At 38.9% G+C, this 23,352-nt stretch overlaps 1 protein-coding gene and 1 pseudogene across 1 annotated transcript in view; one reads left to right on the top strand and one right to left on the bottom strand.

The window, feature by feature from the left end:
- Positions 1–23,352, top strand: part of NKAIN3 (sodium/potassium transporting ATPase interacting 3) — a 513,211-nt gene that overhangs the window by 269,390 nt on the left and 220,469 nt on the right. Inside the window, exon 3 of the mRNA XM_065903180.1 lies at positions 1,160–1,240. Coding sequence (XP_065759252.1) covers positions 1,160–1,240 — 81 coding nt within the window. The remainder of the gene's footprint in view (positions 1–1,159; positions 1,241–23,352) is intronic.
- Positions 12,216–12,648, bottom strand: LOC136145107 (large ribosomal subunit protein uL24-like; annotated as a pseudogene).

Genomic DNA, 23,352 nt, shown 5'->3' with positions numbered 1-23,352 from the left:
GGAGGGAGGCTTGAGAGGGAGGGGATATGTGTGCACTTTACAGCGGATTCACGTTGTTGTGCAGCAGAAACCAGCACAACATTATAAAGCAATTATCCTCCAATTAAAAATTAAAAATTAAAAAAAGAGAAAAAAAGTGACTGAATGAATTGAACCCTAAGACCGTCTCCTTTGATGAGTCTTGATCTGAGGTTACCTTAACTCCATCTGACTAAAACTCTTGAGAAAGACATTTCCTAATATATGATGCATTCATAAACCCAATTAATCAATAAGGCTGGCATATTTAGAGAGTTTGGAGATGTAATTGGAAGGTATTTTCCCATTATGGAAATATGTTGCTTATTTGCTCATCCTTAATCCTAGTTATTAATTTCTATGCTTTTAAAAAATATTTTACATGTTCATGTTATAGCCTATCATTATATTAGGGGCATATATTCCATTCAGTAAAATAGTCCAACAGTTGAAAGTTGGTTAATTTTACTCCACATATCCATTTTCCCACATGATTCTCATTCAGTGATATGGAAGTGAAGGGTTTTGACTAATATTCCTAAAACTGTGATGATTTAAAATTATAACTAAAAGCTAGCTAGCTGATTAGATGGGCTTCCCTGGTCCCTGAGGTGGTAAAGAATCTGCCTGCAATGAGGGAGACCCAGGTTTGATCCCTAGATTGGGAAGATCCCCTAGAGGAGGGAATGGCAACCCACTCCAGTATTCTTGTCTAGAGAATCCCATGAACAGAAGATCCTGGTGGGCTACAGTCCATGGTTCACAAAAAGTTGAACATGACAGACTAGCTGACTAGATAGCCCACAGAAAATTTGCATATTTGTATCCCTTGGAAAAGTTAGTACTCAGAAAACAGAAATGAAAGCAGCACTTGGATTTCACTTGCATCTGCAAGCCAGCAAAGCACTTTCAAAATAAATCTAGTTTTATTGACATCTACTGAAAGCAGTAGAAACTATTGGATTTTTAATTTCTAGAAATCTTAGGGGGTCCCATAAGGAGCACTCTTTTCTGAGCATGCCCGGTTTCATCCCAGAAGACAGATTTATTGACATTTTTATTATCGACTTATTGAATATACATTCCCTTCATCTCCACATTTTTCTTCTTTTTCTCCCCCCTCCCCACCCTTTCTTTCCAGTATACGGTATGGACTGCCCTCTGGGTCACCTGGAATGTGTTCATTATCTGCTTCTATTTGGAAGTAGGTGGGCTCTCTAAGGTAAGTTCATGATGGTTTTAAAGTACACTTTTAAAAAGAGTACACTAATAAATAATCTAAGTAACATTACAAATGGAATACTAATATATATACATCTATACAGTGTACATATATTACAAATGAAATACTAAATATATATAACAATCTAAATAACATTAAGAATGGAATACTAATATATATGCACATATACAGTAATTTAAGCAGCATTACAAATGGAATACTAAGTATGTATAGTAATCAGAGCAACATTACAAATGGCATACTAATAAATATGCACATAAACAGTAACCTAAGCAGCATTACAAATGGAATACTAAGTATATATAGTAATCAAAACAATGTTACAAATGGCATACTATTCAAAAAAGAGTTTGGATATCATTCAGAAAAGAATGACCTTGGGAGCGTGTTAATAACAATGAAACTCCAAAACAACAGCCTTATAAGTTAGCTTGCTAAGCTGCAGTGGGACTCAGCTTCCAGTGTATACTCATGTCCAATTTTAAAAAGCCTCTCATCCCAGTGACCACAAATGCCAGATGTTAAGTGAAAAAATGGCTTTAAACATTCTTGTGTTTAAAGTGGGGAAAGGGATTGACCAAAACGTAAATGTAACAGATATGAATAGCAAGTTGCCATCTTTGCTTGAATATTAATTCTGAGAAAGAAGTTTGACAGAGAAGAAAATACTCATTATATTTAAAGGGAGAGTATGTTTACTAACAACTATGTACATCAGTGTGGTGACTCCTCTGTGAATCCTGATCAGAGTTGTCTTTATGCAACATGAAACAAATGTTATTTCTGTCTTTCTAGAACTCATGTCAGCAAAGCACACAATTTTCATTTTGACTCTTGCAGAACCATCTTTTGATTACCACCCAAATGGAAGAGCACCTTAGGTTAAACTTCTCGTTATGTTTCTTAAGTAATTTTCCCATAAACTAGTGCAGTTGTCATTTGAAATCGTAGAGAAGAAACTTAACAGTATAATTACAAAAAGAATAAGAAAGTTTTAACCTTTTTTTCTAGGTTTCTTGTTTTCAACTATCTTTGTGCCAACTTATTCTATTGTTGCAAAATAATGTCAGACTTTCTTTAAGTAGCATTTGTGGTTTAGATCTTAGAAACATTTGCCTTGACCAGCACAGAGGCTTTTAGAATTGTTAGGCTCCACTGAGGTCCATGGGGTAATACAGAATTTTTGATGTAGCTAAGCAGCAAAGATCCCTGAAGGGTTTTCTCTAGAACCTTCAGAGTTGATTGTTCTACACTATAATAATTTTATAATTAGAACCTGTCATCATTTTCTCACATTGGCAAATGTATTCAGGAACCAGAAATTACATTCCTAAAACTGAGTTACATAGAAATGCACCAACATCTACTTTTAGTATTTGTGCTATTAATTGCATTTCACCACTAATTTCTAAGACAGAAAAAAGGACTTAAATCAGTGCTCAGTTATCATCTGTAACATGCAGATTATAAAGTAATTTTGAAATGCAAATATTATGAATAAAATAATTGTGAATAATAAGTTAAGCATAGCATTTTTCAACCCATAACATTGTCTGTTTCTTCATTTGAATGGTCATTTTAAATCATGTTTTTATTTCACTGGATAGAAATCATCTTTTATTTTCTTCTCTGTTAACTGGTTTGGAATAAAATAGACCAGAGGAAATTTGTTCTATGGAATTGGCATCATAGTGTGTTGAAAAAGACTAAATGTCAAATCATAAGCCTTTCATTCAAATCTTGTCTATAGCACTTTTAAACTATGGGCCCTTAGGCAAATCACTGAATCCCAAAAGTCTCTGTGAAATATAAAAACAGGACCAGCATCACCAGTAATGATAGTAATCAGTGCCTGTTTGGTGTTTAGCGTTGTTACCAAATATGGTAACTCAGGTAAGCTTCAAATGTGATATAATTTATGGGCCAAATAACTAAACAGACATTTCTCCAAAGAAGACATACAGATGGCTAACAAACACATGAAAAGATGCTCAACATCACTCATTATCAGAGAAATGCAAATCAAAACCACAATGAGGTACCATTACACGCCAGTCAGGATGGCTGCTATCCAAAAGTCTACAAGCAATAAATGCTGGAGAGGGTGTGGAGTAAAGGGAACCCTCTTACACTGTTGGTAGGAATGCAAACTAGTACAGCCGCTATGGAAAACAGTGTGGAGATTTCTTAAAAAACTGGAAATACAACTGCCATATGACCCAGCAATCCCACTTCTGGGCACACACACCAAGGAAACAAGATCTGAAAGAGACACGTGCACCCCAATGTTCATCGCAGCACTGTTTATAATAGCCAGGACATGGAAGCAACCTAGATGCCCATCAGCAGATGAATGGATAAGGAAGCTGTGGTACATATACACAGTGGAATATTACTCAGCCATTAAAAAGAATTCATTTGAATCAGTTCTAATGAGATGGATGAAACTGGAGCCCGTTATACAGAGTGAAGTAAGCCAGAAAGATTAAGACCAATACAGTATACTAACGCATATACATGGAATTTAGAAAGATGGTAACGGTAACCCTATATGCAAAACAGAAAAAGAGACACAGATGTACCGAACAGACTTTTGGACTCTGTGGGAGAAGGTGAGGGTGGGATGTTTCGAGAGAACAGCATCAAAACATGTATATTATCTAGGGTGAAACAGATCACCAGCCCAGGTTGGATGCATGAGACAAGTGCTCGGGCCTGGTGCACTGGGAAGACCCAGAGGAATCGGGTGGAGAGGGAGGTGGGAGGGGGGATCGGGATGGGTAACACATGTAAATCCATGGCTGATTCATGTCAATGTATGACAAAAACCACTACAATATTGTAAAGTAATTAGCCTCCAACTAATAAAAATAAATGGGAAAAAAAAATTAAAATAATAGGATCAGTGATTTGTCCCACAGAAGTTGATTTCCCTCTACTGCCCAAGATGACCTTTGTGAACTGTTTCTTGTAACTGGTTTTCTAACATCAATGTGAATGATGTGAATGTGAATTTCACATGAATTTCAATATGAATCCTTGAAAAACATCAAGTGTTTTCCCCCTCATTTCTTTGGGTTCAGAGTTAACAAGTGGGTATAAGGTCCCAGTTACTCATTTTATGACCCTTGCAAATGCCATTAAGCAGCCCACCAAGTACTCTAGATCATTAAAAAGATAGACGATTCCAAAAGGCCTAAAGGTTTTCTGTTGATCTCTATTTCCTGTTTCAAATGCTGGTAATTGCTCCCTGGCTAGCCACAGATGAATCTCAATTCCAGTCTGTCGGGAATCTATTCTGAAAACTAGAGCAGCATTGAGGACCCTTGATAAACCCAGGCGCCTCTGCCATTTTCCCAGGTTGTACCCCATTTCATAAAATAATCCTTGTTCACATGTGCATCTTTATATACTAACTCTCCAGAGTCCTCCCTCTCCTTCTAGTTCATGAAGTCATTTCTTGGAATTATATACTTGGGTAGATTAATAAAAGCCTCACTCTACTTTGATTTTTGCCCAAAATGTCCATTGTAAAGTGGTTAATCTTTCTCCAAACACCAGATTCAGTTTAATTTCCACAACATCTTTATGGATTTGGGTGTTATTCCAATGACAGGCACTACTGAACCATTCTTGTAAGCTAATAGTGTACTCGCTGACCATGAGTGGTCATACCTCTGGCGTCTCCTGGGGACTCTTGATCACAACCTTCAGATTTTCCTTTTGCTTCACCTCATGCTTTTGTTCCTGTGGTCCTGAGGGTCTCCCTGGGCATTCTCCATGAATTCTAGAACTTGAAGGAAATGGGTGTACTGTTTAGGAAATGTGTGCCTATATGGTGAGATTGGGGATGACTGTGGGTAGGTGACCAAAAGTGCCTGTATTTTCATAATCTACTGGAATCTCTGTTTCCTCTTCTGCAAAATGAGGAAAAACCACAGCATTATTTTTATTGTTGTTGTTTAGTCGCTACGTCATGTCTCTTTGCGACCCCATGGGCTGCAGCATGCCAGGTTGTTGAAATTGTTTGTAATTCATACAAAGAACTTAGGATCTTGGAATATTATGAGGTTGCAGTAAAAGGTGGTTCTTATAATTGCCATCAACATCATCTTCTTTATTATTAGTGAGAAATTAACAGACATCTTGATCCTCATTCTGCAAACCTGTGGGACATATATTTATTACTATGCAAGAGCTGTAAAAGGGGAATATGTAGGATTGAGTGACTTGTTTAAAAAGTATGTAACAGTCCCTTGTGCTAGGACCTCAGATCTGCATGTTAACTTCACAGCTGTAATACGATTAATTAAACCCTTTCCTTCAACATGTAAATAGTATTTTTGAAATACTTCTGTAGCTAGATTCTGCTGCTGTCTCTCCTGCTCCCCCTGGGAGGAACTTTATGTGTCTTTGGAGTCTCCAAGGCAGTTTTTCATGCTGTACTTTAAGATCACCAAGGGTGCAATTAATAAGTTATTGCTGCTTCTTTGGAAGTCGCAAGACTTGAAATCATTTTTTTCTTCCTAGGCATCCATTCAGAATGCAAATATGAAAACCCGTCTCATTTGTTACATTTAAAGATACTGAAAGATAAATTATATTTGTTGTATTTGTTTTTAATTCCTCCAAAATTAAGCTGATGCCTTAAGGCATCTTTTCCATTACTCCAAATTGTAGAAACTTTAGGTTAGTATTTCCTCTAACTGGCGTTTCCTGAAAAATGTATGTAATTTACTCATTACTGATCCTAGAGAATTTTCAGTGTGTTACATTTCCTAGAATTCTGACTGTAAGCTACTGTGCATGAGCATAATTTAGATGTGAAAAATGAATATGAGGAAATTCTCTGAAGACTTTTATTAACCATGAGCTTTGATCAAGAGTCTCCTAAAATTTAGGAAGAAGCCTGAAAGGGAAACAGATGAACCCTCGCGATACCTCCTCCGTACGTGTGTTCATGTTGCCTTCGCATAAAAGAAAAACTACCTATATTTGTTTCTCTATATCCTGTCTCAACAGCTGCATGTTTTCCATAGTACCTGATTTGTGGATATTTTGATTCTTAAAGAAATATAAGCCATTTCTCCAAATGGCAATAATAGCACTTTCTTGTCCTCTTTTGACTTAAATTGTCACCATTCACTCACAAGGGTTCTCTTCTCTCGTGAGATTCTTCAGTCGAATATTTCACCTGAGAAGTCTGGCAGGGTCAATGACATCATCCTTCTTTTTCAAGGTTCATTCTTATTACCCAGCCTGAATTGTTCCTCTGTACTTACCGAGAAAAATCTCTCTCTTCATCAAGATTCATTTTCCTTCAAGGATGAATTCTTCCACTAACTTTGGTTTGGTCAGGCACATTCAAGTAGGAGACTTTTAGACAATTCAGAGTTCCATGTCGAAGTTATTGCATAGGAAACAGAACTGTCTCTCCCCTTCAGCTGCGTACAGCCCCTCCATTATTTTTAATAAGCATTCTAAATATTTTTATGTTTCTAAAGAATTCTTTTTCTGTGGGCAGTTTCAGACAAAATCAGTGGTACATAGTATATGTGCATGCAGGCTCAGTCATGCAGTCATGTCTGACTCTTTGCCACCCCATGGACTGTACCTTGACGGAATCCTCTGTCCATGGAATTTCCCAGGCAAGAATACTGGAATGGGTTGCCATGTCCTCCACCAGGGGATCTTCCCAACCCAGGGATCAAACTTGCATCTCCTGAATCTCCTGCATTGGCAAATAGATTCTTTACCACTGAGACAGCTGGGAAGCCCCTAAAGACGTAGTATATGTCTTTCTTTAAATAAATACAACTTACTGAATCTAGTAATGAGTATTAAACTTGCATTTATCCTTTCCTTTGAATTTCTTCCTCCTTGAACATTTTTCAAAAAGAATCTTGAAATGTGATGTTTATGGAGGACTGAAGCTAAGATACAAAATATCTTTATTTGAGAATACTATTATATCAGCAAATGATATAGGAATAGCATCCTAGAAACATGGCAAAACTATACCTACATCTGAAACTATAAGAATGATATTTTACTGTTTCATGAGATGAATAGCATATCTATACCAATAAGAATCTTTGAAAAATGCATAAACTTTCAGTTTACTAGAATAACAAACTATTTCAGGTTCTGAACTAATATATTGGTATATACTTATCATGATGTCCTGAAAGAGTATTTTTGTTTATAATATTGACGCAGAAAGGGACGATTGAGGTGGCGGTGAACATCTATCCAGTTATTAAAAATTTATAAAGGAAGAACCATCCCAATCTGCTTCTGGGCATGAAATCAAAATGAAGCCCCAAAACTTGCAAATGTTTATTTTTTGTTTCCTATACAGTCCTTTCCCTAAGTGATGCAATTATTTTATATATTTTTTAAAAAGTAGCAAGGCAGTATAAATAGAGTTATGCATTTCATATTCCAACGAACTTAAACTATACTTTTTCCCTTGGTCTGGGTCTAAATAAACATTACTTCTGAAAACAACATCTTTGGCGTTCTTTGTGTGGTAAGATAATTGTTTCCCCCATAGCTTCTTTTCCACAGTAAAGAAAGTTATAAGCATGTCTAAACTCAGTATTATATTTTCGTAGATTTCATCAAGTACAAACATTCTGAAACCCTTTGCTCAAAAAATCCAATTTGCCGCTATGTTATAGTCCAATGACGAATAGAAACCACAATAACTAAGTCATTGCTGCAGCCTGGGCGGTGTTTGGAGTTTTTAACCACAAGTTTGTGTGATAACCTTGTACCCTTCTGTAGAAGTTCAAATATTTTTGTCAAAAGAGCAGATGGATGTATTATTTGATCAAGAGCAGCTCTATTTATTGCTGCAGCGTAAGAGTTACTGAACAAAGCCTATGCAAATATAATTGAATAACTGGGCTATTATCTCAACTCAGTGGATTATAGTCATGAAATGGCTGTGCTTCTTTGAATAAGCCATCTCCCAGCTGTTCTGTCTCTTACCCCATTCCCATTCCTTATTACGTTGGTAACAGATTCTGTAGACAAGTCTGGTCATGGATAATTAGTCTCCTGTCTGGTTCAAACCTGTTCTCCCCTCAGTGAAGCTAGCATGCCTAAGGCCTTGGTCACCTCTCTCTCTTCCCTTGCCTTGACTAGACCTCTCAGGGAGAAAAGAGAGGACATAGTCAGCTTCTACAGCCAACCTTGAGCTGATGGTGAGGTTTGCAGAGTTCCTGACCTCCTGCCAGCCTTAGTCTATTCCAGTCACTGGTCATGGCCACCGCTGATGTGACGGTCTCCACATGGGCTAATTCTTCCCTGCGTGCATGCTAAGTCGCTTCAGTTGCGTCCGACTCTATGTGATCCTTTGGGCTGTAGTCCACCAGGCTCCTCTGTCCATGGGATTTTCCAGGCAAGAATACTGGAGTGGGTTGCCATTTCCTCCTCCAGAGGATCTTCCCAACACAGAGATCAAACTCGGGTCTCCTGCCTTGCAAGCAGATTCTTCACCGTCTGAGTCAGCAGGGAAGCCCCACGTCAATTATATCAGGTACCACACCCACAGGCTCTAAGAATTAGGACATAAACTTCTTTGAGGGCCCCTATTCTGCTACTGGAGAGGAGCCAGCCATCTTAGACCATGAGGTAACCTTAGGGATATCAGCCATGCATGAGAATAATTGCGTACAAAGAAAAAAGGAGCCTGGGACCCCAACTCCATGGAGATTTTATATTAGCCCTGAACTTTCCACACAGATTTCTTTCAGATTAGAAAATGTGTTTAAGCCACTTTGGGAGGACTTGAAATATGCAGGTAAAAATAAAATACCCAACCAATCATGTATGATTATACAGACAGTTTTACTAAGCATTTACTTGGTCCGAAGCACTGTGCCAGGCACTAAGGCTCCATCCTATTTCTGCCTCATAAAATATTCTATATCATAGGAAAGACAGACATTAAATGAGTAATAGCAAGAAAATGTAACCAGTATTAGGATAATGAGTTGGAAAGGACTCTGATACCATTGAACAAGGAACATAGTATCACCAGGATCAGGTAGGGTTTCCTAAGGAAGATGGGATGAGGATTATACACCCTCAGGAAAGAACAAGTGCCATGCTGACCCTCACAGACACAAATGCTGTGATTGACCTCCCACTGGAGAGAAAAGTGCTTTGAGCTGCTATTTGTTTTCAACTTCCTATAATGAATTTTGTCAGTCTGCCCACCTCCATCCTGTATCCTTTTCCCAGACTCTCCTCTGGCCAGCATATATTGGAGAGAGAACTCCATAGGGTTACATGAATCAGAGTGACCTAAGGTCACTCCCTTAGAAGGTGGTCATGTAAGGACCACAAGGGAGCTTTCGGGTTATCGATTCTGACTACCAGTGGCCGGAAAATGATCTGTTTAGGCACAGCTGGTAGAAAGTGCCAGAATGCTGGGTATCCTTTTGAGATGGTCTAGAGTTAATTTTCCTGAGCGTCAACAGATAAAATGAATGAATGGTTCACAGACTGTAGCATATGTACTGCGTGTTTAGCTTCTTAGTCATATTGGATTCTTTTTTGCCCTTTAAACTGTAGCCCACCAGGCTCCTCAATCCATGGGATTCTCCACAAGAATACTGGAGTGGGTTGCCATTTCCTACTCCAGGGGATCTTCCTGACTCAGGGATCGAACAAGAGTCTCCTGTGTCTCCTGCATTGCCGGTAGATTCTTTACCCACTGAGCCATCAGGGAAGTCCTAAATAGACAAATATGATCCTCAAATATGAGGCTATTTCCTTGCACAACTGCACTGTTTAACTTAGAGCCAGTCAGTGATTCAAAAAGTATTTCAAAGAAGGACAAACATGCTTCCAGCAAAATCCTCTGTGTGCCGCCAAAAGAAAAATGGCATTGAGTTAAAGAGTCCTTTCAGAACAAGCACTCTATCCCCACGCTCATTTTAGCAACCAAAATTCAATTTGGTCAAGATGTCTGGAGAGTTGATTTGACCCTGTTTCTAGAACAAAAATGCAATGGCTTGATGGCATCATTTCTGCATGGACCATCAGTGTTTTAGTTTGCACATATAATTCATCATTTTGCTCTTGTCCTTAATTGTAGAATTAATAGAGAAAACACTTCCTCTGTGTATTTGAATTATCAGGGGCAGTAAGGCTATTTTAAGTATTAGTGTGAGACAAGGCTCTGTCCTGCTTCGAGGCAGCAGAGAACAGCAGAAGCACTGATTGTGTAGTAAGCTGCCCTCACCCTTAAGTGAGATCCTGAGACAAAGGATAGTTGTTATTTCCTACATGCAATTAATTTTATATGCCCAGAACATGGTGTGTGTTTCACTTTAGTATAAAAGGCATGCAGGCTACTGGTCCCTGAAATCAATGGCAGTCAGAAGAGCCTAGACATTGGGTGATCTGATGAATAATTTAAGACTGATTTGTTAACTGTGCAGAAGTGAAGTTAGCCATGCAGGGAGACACATTGTCAATTGCCAGCAATTTACTATGTTTTTGAAAACCGCAGGCAGCAATTTACAGAAAAGATTAGGCCAGTTACTGTACACGTGTGACATTTCCTTGATTTAAGATGTCAATCTGGAAAGCTGTTCACTGACACCTGGAGTTTTGGAATGAGGTTATAAAGTTTATGAAGAACTGCTTTTACCTGAGAGCCTCTGTATTTCTGTCCTGGGGGACCCCTGAATGCACACCTCCTGCTGGGATTAACCGTGCATATGCAAATGAGCGCTGTCAGAAAGGGCGATGCATCTGCCCTGGGACCATTAAGCATCTTTGTATCACCCAGTGATGCACTTGTCCCTGAGAGAGCATAGTGATGGGCTTTGTTTCTCAGAGGAGGAAGTCATTGGCCATATACTTCTTTAGTCCTGTGCCATCTCGGGGTTGTGATCACTTTCATCCTGCATCGGAAGTTTACTTTGCTATTCTTCATAAGAAGCTGATTAAAGGGAAATCCCATTTTTATTAGTGTAATTTCTTTCCACTTCTTTTCCCTTTTGGGATTGAGTCAGCAATGATGATTTCTTCATATTTGAATCTGTAAAAAAGTAAAATGAAGGAAGCCTTAGCACTTGGTATAATTTGATACCATTAAGTATCCTGGGGGTGACTTCTATAGGAAGAATATGCATCAAGTATAGCATCTCATAATTGAAATATGACAAAGTATAGCCTAGGATTGATCATTTTTGGAACTCTACCCCAGAAATGGACTTTTGTTATACTTTTAAATTTATTCCCAGTATTTATGTTATCAACTTCTCCAATAATTCCTAGCAAGCTTAAATGTTGCAAATCGGGGCTATAATCATAATTCCTCTCTTGAAATCATAGATGTCATTAGTAACTATATTTTTAAATGAATTTAGTTTACCAGACAAGAGACAAGTTGAGTCTCTATGTGTGTCATTGTTAGTAATGAAGTCAGTCTGAAAACTAAGACAAATACCTTCTTTCCTCTGCTTTAAACTTTTTCTCTATTTGCCCCTCTGATGAGATTTATAAACTTCTTTACAAATGAATGGAAGCTTTTGTGTTTTCTTTAATCATGTTCCCCATATTTTTCCCAAAAGAAGAAAAAAAAGATGAGCTTTCAATAAAGTAATTTTTATCTCCCATATCAGATATTAAAAGCAAAATATAGAATTCTAGAAATTTATCATTTTGACTCATTGAAAAGACCCTGATGCTGGCAAAGATTGAGGGCAGGAGGAGAAGGGGGCAACAGAGGATGAGATGGTTGGATGATATCATCCACTCAATACACATGAGTGTGAGCAAACTCCGGGAGATGGTAAAGGACAGGAAAGCCTGGCGTGCTGCAGTTCATGGGGTTGCAGTGAGCTGGACACAACTGAGTCACTGAACAACAACAATTTTTATTTTTTCATTTTAACAGTTTTTAGTGAAAGCTGTAGACGAGATGACTTTATTCCTGCATCTTCTCAATCGTTTCTTCCTTATATTTGCCCTCTTCCTTTCCTACTTGGCGAGATTTGGCTTTACGTCCGAGGATCTTTTTGCGGTCTTTTTCCGGTTTCAGTCTGGTGATGACCACCTTGCTGGGGTGAATGCCCACATGGACAGCTGTGCCATTAGCCTCTCCCGTGCACTCGTTCACTGTAGATGTCGTATTTCTTCCTGTAAGCCTGGGCTACGTTGCCAATTTGCTGCCCTTTGTAGTGCCCTCGTACAACCTGAACTCCATCATCCTTTCAGAAGGGCATGGATCGAACGTTGTACGTCTGTCTTAGCTCTTTAGAAAGAGAAGACATAATTTTCCTGTGAATGTGGGAAGGTGCATTGAAATGCCTTTTTCGATTCTTGCTTCGATCGGAAGTCACAAAGGGATTGAACTTCATTTTGGCCGCTGGCGCTTCAGCGATGGCCACAGAAGGTAAGAGCAACAACAAATATTAATATTAAGCCACAGCTCTGGCTTTACCCAGAGAGCTTTTTTCTTAATTTAAAAAAATCAGTAAAATTAAAGTTCACATGAATGGGCAACTTCTAAAATATTACATTAAAGACTAACACAGCTCTTCCTTTTGCTCAACAGATCTATTGTCTTGACACATAAGGCAATAGAAAAACACTCCTGGCAAACACATGTAAGCTTTTAATTACTTACACTGTCTTGGCTTTGGGTGACTATTTAAATCACACAGTTTCCTTGTTCATTCTTTGTCTATGGTATTTTAGTGTGGTGTGTGTGTGTGTGTGTGTGTGTGTGTGTGTGTGTGTATGTGTGTGTGTGTGTGCATGTGTGCTCAGTTGCTGCAGTTATGTCCAACTCTTTGCAACCCATGGTTTGCAGTCTTTGTAGCCTGCTAGACTCCTCTGTCCATATATATATACATATATGTATATATATATATATACACACTTTCAGAAGGGGGGAAATATTGGCTTATTAAGAGATAGCTGTGTTGTAGACAATAAAAATCAAAGTTTTATCTGTTTGACTAAAGATTAGATTGGAGTATAATAATGGTAGCAACTAACAGAATGCCTTGAATGTAGAAGGCTATCACCATTGTTGAAAGACATCAGGACATGAATTTCCAAGGTTTAAATCAAGATGGGTTTACTCACTAAGGCTCCTTGCCACTTGGATCAGACTGTAATGATTTTGACTTGATCTATTGCTTTACCTTTAGAAACCCCCTACTTTATGTTTCACTAAATCATCAAAAACCTCATGTACATTATGAACACCAGAGAGGTGGTTTATTATTACTTTGCATTTATTTTGTGTTTTCCTTCAAGTAGCTAAAGGGGTTTTACAAAACATGACATCAGTCATCAAAATACTTTGTCAGTCATGTAAGGTGGGAAATAATGCTGGTGTAAATGTGCCAGAGGCATAATTCTTACTGGAAAATGTTCATTTTCTAGATGTTTTTCAAGAGATAATCTTTTAAAGGAATTTTCTTTAAAAGAAGCTCCAATTGTCTTAAGTATTTTCTTTTCTCTGCATTGGAGTCAGACATTTTAATGCAGCAAATTCATTGAGCATCTTCTCTGTGCCAGGTATTATTGTAGGTGCTGAGAATACAACTGAGGGATGAAAAGAACCTGCTCTCATGAAGCTTTTATTGTAGTGAAAGAGACATAATATATAACCAAATAAATCCATGATGTGATATCTTGTGTTAAGTGCTATCAAGAGGGGGAAAAAAAGGCAGAATAAGGGAATAGAGGGTGACTTCATGGGAAGATGGAATTAAGAGGCCCAAGTAGCAGACAGGAGCTAGCCATGCCAAGATACAGGAAAATGCCAGATCCCCGAGATAGAAGAATGCTCGGTGTGTACCAGAAACAGCAGGGATGCTGTGCTGTCCCCAACATGCTGTGAGTGTGGAGAGCTAAGTAGGGGTGAGATCCTGTAGGAACTTCATGGGCCATGGTAAGGATTTGGATCTATCCTCAATGTAATGGGAACCCAGTAGAAGTTTGAGCGAAGGAGAATGACAGGATCAACTTTGGTGTGGCTGTCATGTAGAAAACAAGAATAGAAGCAAGAGGACCCATAGACAGATGATTCTGGTGATCTAGGTAAGAAATAAAGGTGGCTTGGATTAGAGTGGTGGCAGTGGCAGAGGAGATAGTACAGTATGTCCCCTGCATACAAAGGAGTTCTGCTTCCAGAGCAGGCTTGTAAGTCCAATTTAGATGGGGAAAAATGGAAACAGTGATAGACTTTATTTTCTTGGGCTCCAGAATCACTGTGTGCAGTGACTGCAACTATGAAATTAAAAGATGCTTGCTTCTTGGAAGAAAAGCTATGACAAATCAAGGCAGCATATTACAAAGCAGAGACATCACTTTGCCGACAAAGGTCCATCTCGTCAAGGCTATGGTTTTTCCAGTAGTCATTTATGGATGTGAGAGTTGGGCCATGAAGAAAGCTTAGTGCAGAAAAATTGATGCTTTTGAACTGTGGTGCTGGAGAAGACTCTTGAGAGTCCCTTAGACAGCAAGGAGATCATATCAGTCAGTCCTAAAGGAAACCAACTCTGAATATTCATTGGGAGAACTGATGCTGAAGCTGAAGCTCCAATACTTGGGCCACATGATTTGAAGAGTCAACTCATTGGAAAGAACCTGATGCTGGGAAAGATGGAGGCTAGGAGGAGAACGGGGTGACAGAGGATGAGATGGATGGATGGCATCACTGGCTCAATGGATGTGAGTTTGAGCAAACTCTGGGAGATGGTGAAGGACAGGGAAGCCTGGCGTGCTGCAGTCCATGGGGTCTCAAAGAGTCAGACACAACTGAAGTGATTTAGCATGCACACAGGCTCCTTCCCAGAGGGAGTGGGGTTGAAAGTTCCAACCTTCTAATTGTGTGGTTGCTTCCTTCAGCAACCAGCTCTCTCCCTGAAGCTATCTAGGACTTTTGTCTCCTAAGAGTAACCTCTTTAACAGAAACTCAGGTAAGATCGAAAGGGGCTCCTTGTGAACAACACAAGACACTCTTATCTCAGGAAATCCCAAAGGTTTTAGAATCTCTGTTCGAATAAAAATAAATGGAAAATAAATAAATAAATAGAATCTCTGTTCCAGGAACTGACAAATACCAAGTATATATATTTTTTATTATATACCACACTTCTTAATTACTATCCCACTGAGAAAAGATCTTTGGAAGGACGCTGACACTAGGTGCTAGGGTTCATCCAGAATGATAAAAACAGTACAGGGGGCAGAAACTAGAGGAAAAGAAACAGAGGAAGCAAGTGTTTGAGGGTTTTCTGGGTTACCAGGCAAGTTCCCAGAGGGTGCTTATTTCACCCTGCCATCAGTCTTCCAAAGGAAGTGGTCTTTCCCCTTAATTGATAAGAAAATGCAAGGTTTAGAGAAAATAAATAATTTATTCCTGGTCAGACAACTGATGTCTGGCAAATATAGTTTTTAATCCCAGGCTGCCATCTCCGAGACTAAGATCACATCCATTATTGACAGTTTCTTCTGGTGTATAAAAAGAATCACAAAATGGAAGAAAACGAAGAAAAACTAGGGCAAACGTGTTACTATTCACATCTTCCTCCTCCACCACTGAGGAGTGTTCCTATTGAAGCAGCCTGAAAGCCTGAGACTTGGGAGATTTATGAAGAAACAAAACTGTCCAAAGAGCTGACACCAGACTGTGTGTGTTAAGTAGCTTCAGTTGTATCTGACTCTTTGCGACCCCATGGACTGTAGCCCACCCCCTTGGGCTCCTCTGTCCATGGGATTCTCCAGGCAAGAATACTGGAATGGGTTGCCTTTCCCTACTCCAGAGGATCTTCCCAATGCAGGGATCGAACCTGGGTCTTCTGCGTTGCAGGCAGATTCTTTCCCTTCTGAGTCACCAGGGAAGCCCATATCTCATTAATTAGCCTCATCCTCATGCCTGCCAAGGAGCCTTTGTGATAGACAACAGCTCCAGCCATGTCACCAAATTTAGTACTGCCTGGCGCCCCCTTCGTTCCATTCTGAAGACCAGGGTATCACGTCTCTGAGAAGTTAAGTCTGTGAACACACACTATATTCGTGGCCAAAGGGAGACTCAAATGTAGAATGTCAGACCCATACCAATGAACGTTGTCAGGGGCGTGAGTCAGATGTGGAGTTGGAAGCATTGAAATGACCTGTTGGAATCCAGAAGCTGCTTGAGCGGTCATCCCAGCTGTGAGCAAGGCGAGGAGGATGTAGCTAAGAACTGAGCCAGTCGAGAGCTACTGTTCCATCCAGCTGTCTCTGAAAACAGGCATCGTTATTGTGATTGCCCCACTTCCAGTGGAGAATTAATTGTGGTGGCTTGTCTTTTTAGATCGTTTCCACTTATTTATTTTTATTTTATTCAGTATTTTCCCCACTTATTTATTTTGCATCACTTTTCCCTTCATTAGAAAAAAAGGCAAGCAATAAAATAGATATGCTACACCTTTTTTTCTACAGTAGGGCTGTTGAATTAATAAAGGTTCTGTATGTATGTGTTGCTATACTGTGTGTGCATGTTCAGTTCTGTCTGACTCTTTGCAGCCTCTTGGACTGTAGCCCACCAGGCTCCTCTGTCTCTGGGATTTCCCAGGCAAGAATACCTGAATGTGTGGCCATTTCCTACTCTAGGGGATCTTCTCCACTCAGAGATAGAACCCTTGTCTCCTACATTGGCAGGTGGATTCTTTACCACTTGAGCCACCTGGGAAGCCCCTAATAAGCATTCTGATTTGGTTCTAATGTTGCTTGTTAGACCTCAGGCTCCAACTTGAAGAAACCCTACACTGAGTTGGCAGAAAACTGTAACCAGTGATCTCATGAGAAGAGGATGCAGTGGACAGCTTCTGTGCTGCCATCAGATAGATGTGAATATTTATCTACATTAGCTGAACTCAACTTGGCAATTCCTTCACTGAGTCACTTATATTTTCAAGAGAATGGAAACATTCAAGCCTGGAACAGCTGATACATACAGGCAAAACATATTGAAAATACATACCAGTGTTTTTAAGGGTCTTTCTAACTGTTGACAAATTGGTAAAAGTGTTACCGAACCAGGTCTGGCTGCTTGCCACTTAAAAAAAATCAATACTGGCAAAAGTTGGTAGAAAGAAAAACTGCTTTTAATCAGAATGCCGGTAGTCTGGGGGGGTGGGGGTGGGGAGACAATGGACTCAGTGTTCAGCCATGAAAGTTCTCAAGGGAAGAAAGGAAGTTAATTCCAGGTAATCACTGAGATGGGGGATCAGAATTGTCACCATCCCCTGTGTCCAGTCTGTGTGGAGGCCTGTGGACTGCTCCTGAGCTTTCGTTAGATGCTATGTTATTCACAGTTTGTTTTTGAGATTGCTGAAGAGAAAGTTAAGGAAGAGCTCTGGTCATCTATTAATTACTTAGTCCTCATTTCTACTCCTTTGATCAATGGAAAGAACCAACAGAATAGGCAAGGTATTGTGTAATCAAAAGATTTGAAAGGTGTGCTAGGGCCTGAAATGAGTCGAGTTGGGGGTGCTTGGTTTAAGGTTAGTGACAAGACAAAGGGACCTCCTACAAAGAGTTTCTTTACTGCCAAAAGCCACTTACAAAATGCTTAAGATATGAAAAAAAAAAAAAAAAACAGTGAACATCCTTGAGAAAGCAAGTGAACTAACCTAAGGCTAGCCCTGAAAGGAAGAACTGCAGGTGTGGACTTAAAATATTTTCACAGCCTAAAATTTGAGAGTTATGTTTCATTCTGTGGGAATTTTAGGACTTAGGTCCAGGAGGCAGCATCTCTAGTAACCCTGAGGGAACTGCTTCGAGGAGGCAAGAGGAGGAGTCAGGTTATATAGAAGTTTTGTAACAACGGGCAGGCAGTCTGGATGCCAAAAGATGATTTTTAATGAAAGAAAGCCAGATATCCCAAGTTAAGGAATTTAGCGCATTTCTGTGTAAGAAGATGCAGGAGTCTGGGCTCACTGAAGTCATTCCTTTGATGTGCAGCTCAGGTTCTGAGGCCGGTTTCCTGGGTTTTCACATCCCGAGTTTCCTCAGTGCTCATCATGGGAAGTGGCTGCAATTGCTGATGACTGTGACCTCCTTTGTTTACTGATATGTCAGGAAACATCCATTTCTCACAGGGATGTGTTATAGACAAAGTGTATTAGCAAGTCTTTGTGGTCAATCAGTGTAAGGGATGCCAAGGGTCATTTGGAATATATTTGATTTTCACCTTCTATGATGACTTTCAACTCAGATCTGACATAAGAAGCCAATGCATTTTGCCTCTTTGTATCGATTCTTAGGGTTTCCCCGGTGGTAAAGATTCCGCCTGCGAATGAAGGAGATGTGGGTTCAATCCCTGGGTTGGGAAGATACCCTGGAGGAGGAAATGGCAATCCACTCCAGTATTTTTGCCTGGGAAATCCCATGGACAGAGGAGCCTACAGTGCATGGGGTTGCAAAGAGTCAGACACGACTGAACACGCGTGCACACATATAGATTCTTAGAGAACTGCTACAACTACATTTATATTACAACTAATGCAAGAAGGAAGACAGGAAGTAACTCTAATTTTTTGGGAATCGGACCCCTTCTCAGCAAAGGCAGATAGTAATGATCTTATTAACATATTAAACAATGGCATAGAAAAGACTGACATTTCCCAAAGCTTTTGGTCAATGATTAAAGTAATGAAAGTTGCCAGTTACTCAGGCCAAGACTATAAAGGCCTTAAATTCACTCACTGCCTGAAAGGTCAGGTAAATTAAAGGATAATATAGGGCCAGCCTTGAACAGTCTGTGTGCGGTGATCTTGAGTGCTCTTAAAAGTGGCTGAAACTCAGAGGCCTGGCATTAATTCTTGCCAGCTTCCTGGTATTGATTAAGAAGTAATCGCAAGTGCTCATTTGTGGGCAAATTAAGAGATAAGTCCTTTTCGGAAGGTCATTTACATGTCTTCTTTTTAATTAATATTACTGACTTGAAGATTTGCAGTTAAATTAGCCCATTAATTATAAAAGTCATCAGTTTGGAGAGTGGGAAAGGATAATTTATTTAATATCAGATCCAGATTGTCAGTAAATTCCCATTTCTTCTGATTCTCTGCTAGAAAAGGTCCGAAGTTTGGAAGTATTGGGTTGAACCAAAAAATCTGTTTGGGTTTTCCTGTAATGTCTTATAGAAAATCCGGAATGAACTTTTTGGGCAACCCAATATGAGTTGAATGGGTGGCCATGACTTAAGCTGGTTTATTTTTGTTGTTGCTGATTATAAATGTAATATATAAACATTTTTTAAAAACTTAAAAATATATTGAATTAGAATGAAGAAACAAATCTTTCTCCCTTCTACCACTTGTATTTCAGTATTCCCATTTGTTAAACTTGACATATATGTAGATTTTGTTTATGTGTAGGCAGCTGTACATAGTATATACACAGCTTAGCACAGATATAAGAGATATACTCTAAATTTGTCATTACTTAAAATATTTCATATTTTGCTTTTTCACATGTTATAATAAGAACACGACTACATAATAAATACCCTTTGAAAACCACATTTTATTAATTTTTTCTTTTAAGACAATTGTAGATTCAATAGAATTGTAAGCAATAATTCAGAAAGAACTTTGCCCAGTTGCTTCCAGAGGTTGCATCTTGCAAAACTATTGTACAATGTCACAACCAAGATATTCACATTGGTCCAATCAAAATAAAGAGTAATTCCATCACCACAAGATCACCCATGGCACCTTTTATAGACATACATACTTCCCTCTCATTGTTAATGTCTCAGTTCAGTTCAGTTCAGTCACTCAATCGTGTCCAACTCTCTGAGACTCCATGGACTGCAGCACACCAGGCTTCCCTGTCCATCACCAACTCCCAGAGCTTGCTCAAACTCATGGCCATCAAGTCAGTGAGGCCATCAAACCATCTCATCTTCTATCATCCCCTTATCCTCCTGCCTTCAGTATTTCCCAGGATCAGAGTCTTTTCCAATGAGTCAGTTCTTTGCATCAGCTGGCCAAAGTAGTGGAGTTTTGGCTTCAGCATCAGTCCTTCCAATGAATATTCAGGACTGATTTCCTTTCAGATTGACTGGTTGGATCTCCTTGCAGTCCAAGGGACTCTCAAGAGTCTTCTCCAGCACTACAGTTCAAAAGCATCAATTCTTTGGTGCTCAACTTACTTTATAGTCCAACTCTCACATCCATACATGACTACTGGAAAAACGAAAGCTTTGAATAGACGAACCTTTGTTGGCAAAGTGATGTTTTTGCTTTTTAATATGCTGTCTAGGTTGGTCATAACTTTCCTTCCAAGGAGTAAGCGTCTTTTAATTTCATGGCTGCAGTCACCATCTGCAGTGATTTTGGAGTGATCTTGTTAATGTCTAGAAACCACTTATCTGTTTGTCATTTTTTTGGTTGTTTCAAGAATGTTATATAAATGGAATCACCCAGTATATCACTTTTCATCAAGCATAATTCTCTGGAGATTCATCCACGTTGTTACAGGTATCAATAGTTGACTGTTTTTTCCTGCTGAGTATTTATTCCATGATATGGATGTGCCAGACTGTTTAACCATTCACACAATAACAGACATCCAGGCTGTTTCCAATCCTTGGCTATCATGAGTGAAGCTGCTATGAACTTTTGTGTACAGGTATTTGTGAATATGTTTTTATTTCTTTTCATTCCTTTCAATATGACATCTTTCTGGGATAGATGTCCAGGTGTGTAGTTGTTGGATCATTTGATAGTTACATCTGTAGTTTCATGTAAAACGTCAAACTATTTTGTAGCATGACATGATTTTGCTCCCTACTATCAATGCTTGAATGATCTAGTTTCTCTGTATAGTCACTAACATTTGGTCTTGTCACTGTTACTATTTTAACCATTCTGGAAGGTGTATAGTGAGATCTCATTGTGGTTTTAATTTGTACATCCCTAGTGGCTAATGCTGCTGAATATCTTCTCATTTGCTTATTTGCCATTGGTGAAATATCTCTCCATGTCTTTTGTCCATTTTCTGATTGGATTTATTGGAATTTCTGATGTTAAGCTCTGAGACTTTTTTGTAAATTCTTGATACTATCTTTTGCCAGATATGTGGTCTGCAAATTTTTTCCAGTATGTAATTTGTCTTGTCATCCTCTTAACACACTCTGTAACAGAGCAAATGTTTTTAATTTTGATGAGATCCAATTTGTCAGTTTTTCTTCCTATGGATAATACTTCTCCTGTCAAATCTAAGAATTCTTTGCTAGCCCTAGATACTGATGATTATCTTCTTTTCAAACTGTCATTGAAAATTAATCAGTACATCTAAAAAAGAATTGAAAATTTTTATTTAAGCCAAATTTGAGGATTATAACCCACGAGGAGCATCTCCAAAAGCTCTGAGAAATGTGCCTACTGTCAAAGGCACAGTTATATAAGCTTTTTGATACAGAGGGCTGTACATCAAGCGATGTATTATTGGGTTTACATAATTCAAATTTGTATTATCGTGGTGGGTTATATGACCCTTTACAAGATTCAAAAGGAATGTTATCTTTTAAAGAGTTGTCTTGTTGATGCTGGGAGAATGTTGCTCATTATGGCTGAGCAAGTATTCCTGCTCATGGGAGGCATCTGTTGTTTAGTCACTAAGTCGTGTCTGACTCTTTGCAACCCCATGGACTGCAGCACTCCAAGTCTTCCTTGTTCTTTGCTATCTCATGGAATTTGCTCAATCAAATGCCATCCAACCATTTCATCCTCTGTTGCTCTTCTCCTCCTGCCTTCAGTCTTTCCCAGAATCCGAGTGTTTTCCAATGAGTTGACTCTTCAGGTCAGGTGGCCAGAGTGTAGGAGCTTCATCTTCAGCATTAGTCCTTCCAATGAATAGGCAGGGTTGATTTCCTTTAGGATTAACTGGTTTGATCTTGCTGTCCAAGGGACTCTCAAGAGTCTTCTCCAGCACCACAATTTGAAAGCATCAGTTCTTCAGTGCTCAGCCTTCTTTATTGTGCAACTCTCACATCTGTATATGACTACTGGAAAAATCATAGCTTTGACTATATGCACCTTTGTTGGAAAAGTGATGTCTCTGCCTTTTAATACAGAGATCTGGTCAATGCCTAATGCAGATACACAATATGGGGAGAGAGGAGGCCACAATACAAAGAACAATTTTTACGTTTAAATTTTTCTTGTCCTGTCATAAAATGTGACTTTAATTTCACGAAATATTTCACAGATTTATGTTTTAAGTTGGTGACCTATTTTGAGTTCATTAATTTAGCTGTAATTTTATTCCCTGTGTAAGATTGAATTAATATGATCACAGTGAGGTAAATTGTTCTTAAGTGTTGAATCTAGAAATTCATGGATGAAGTGAGGCTGGCAGAGAAAACAGCATAATTGGATATTAACTGAGGATAAACTACAGTCCATCTGAACCAGTGGAGACAAGGAATCTCAACTGACTCCCTTCTTGGTAGTCTGCTTTTAACAATTCTCCAAATGTCTAGTCTAGAATTCCCATTCATCATCTTCTCTCCCTTCATTTCTGCTGCCGAACTCTTGAGGTTTTTGCTCTGCTAAACCCACTCATCTTCCCTTTCCTTCTTTCCCTATGTTATTCTCTTTCTGTTTATAAACAATATAGACCTAAACTTGAAAATTGTAAAGCACTGTAGAATTTAAAGAATCTTTCATTCTGTAAATAAATAAATAAAAATAAGATAGTTGGGGACAAAAAGAATATCAACCTAGTGCTAATATTGACAACTGCATTCAGATACTATCAAACAACCTAAAATCAGGAAGTTCTTCCTAGAAATTAATGTGTATACATAACCACTATGGCATTTTCCTCCCTAAGGAAATCTTAACTAAATCAATATATACGTGTTTGTGTACAGTTCAGACAAATGTAACATAGATGTCTAGATTTGGAAGCAGATAATAATCTCCAAGGATGCCATTTAGGTGAGCAGGCTCAGAACCAGGATCAAAGGACTTAAGGGAAGACCGAAAGACATCCTGGAGAAGAGAAATGGGGAAAATTCATGGATCTGGCTTCACAGGTTTTATAAA

The sequence above is a fragment of the Muntiacus reevesi genome, chromosome 12 (assembly GCF_963930625.1).
Source record: "Muntiacus reevesi chromosome 12, mMunRee1.1, whole genome shotgun sequence".
NCBI lineage: Eukaryota > Metazoa > Chordata > Mammalia > Artiodactyla > Cervidae > Muntiacus > Muntiacus reevesi.
The sequence above is the reverse complement of the archived record's forward strand: the minus strand, read 5'-3'. Positions and strand labels throughout refer to the sequence as shown.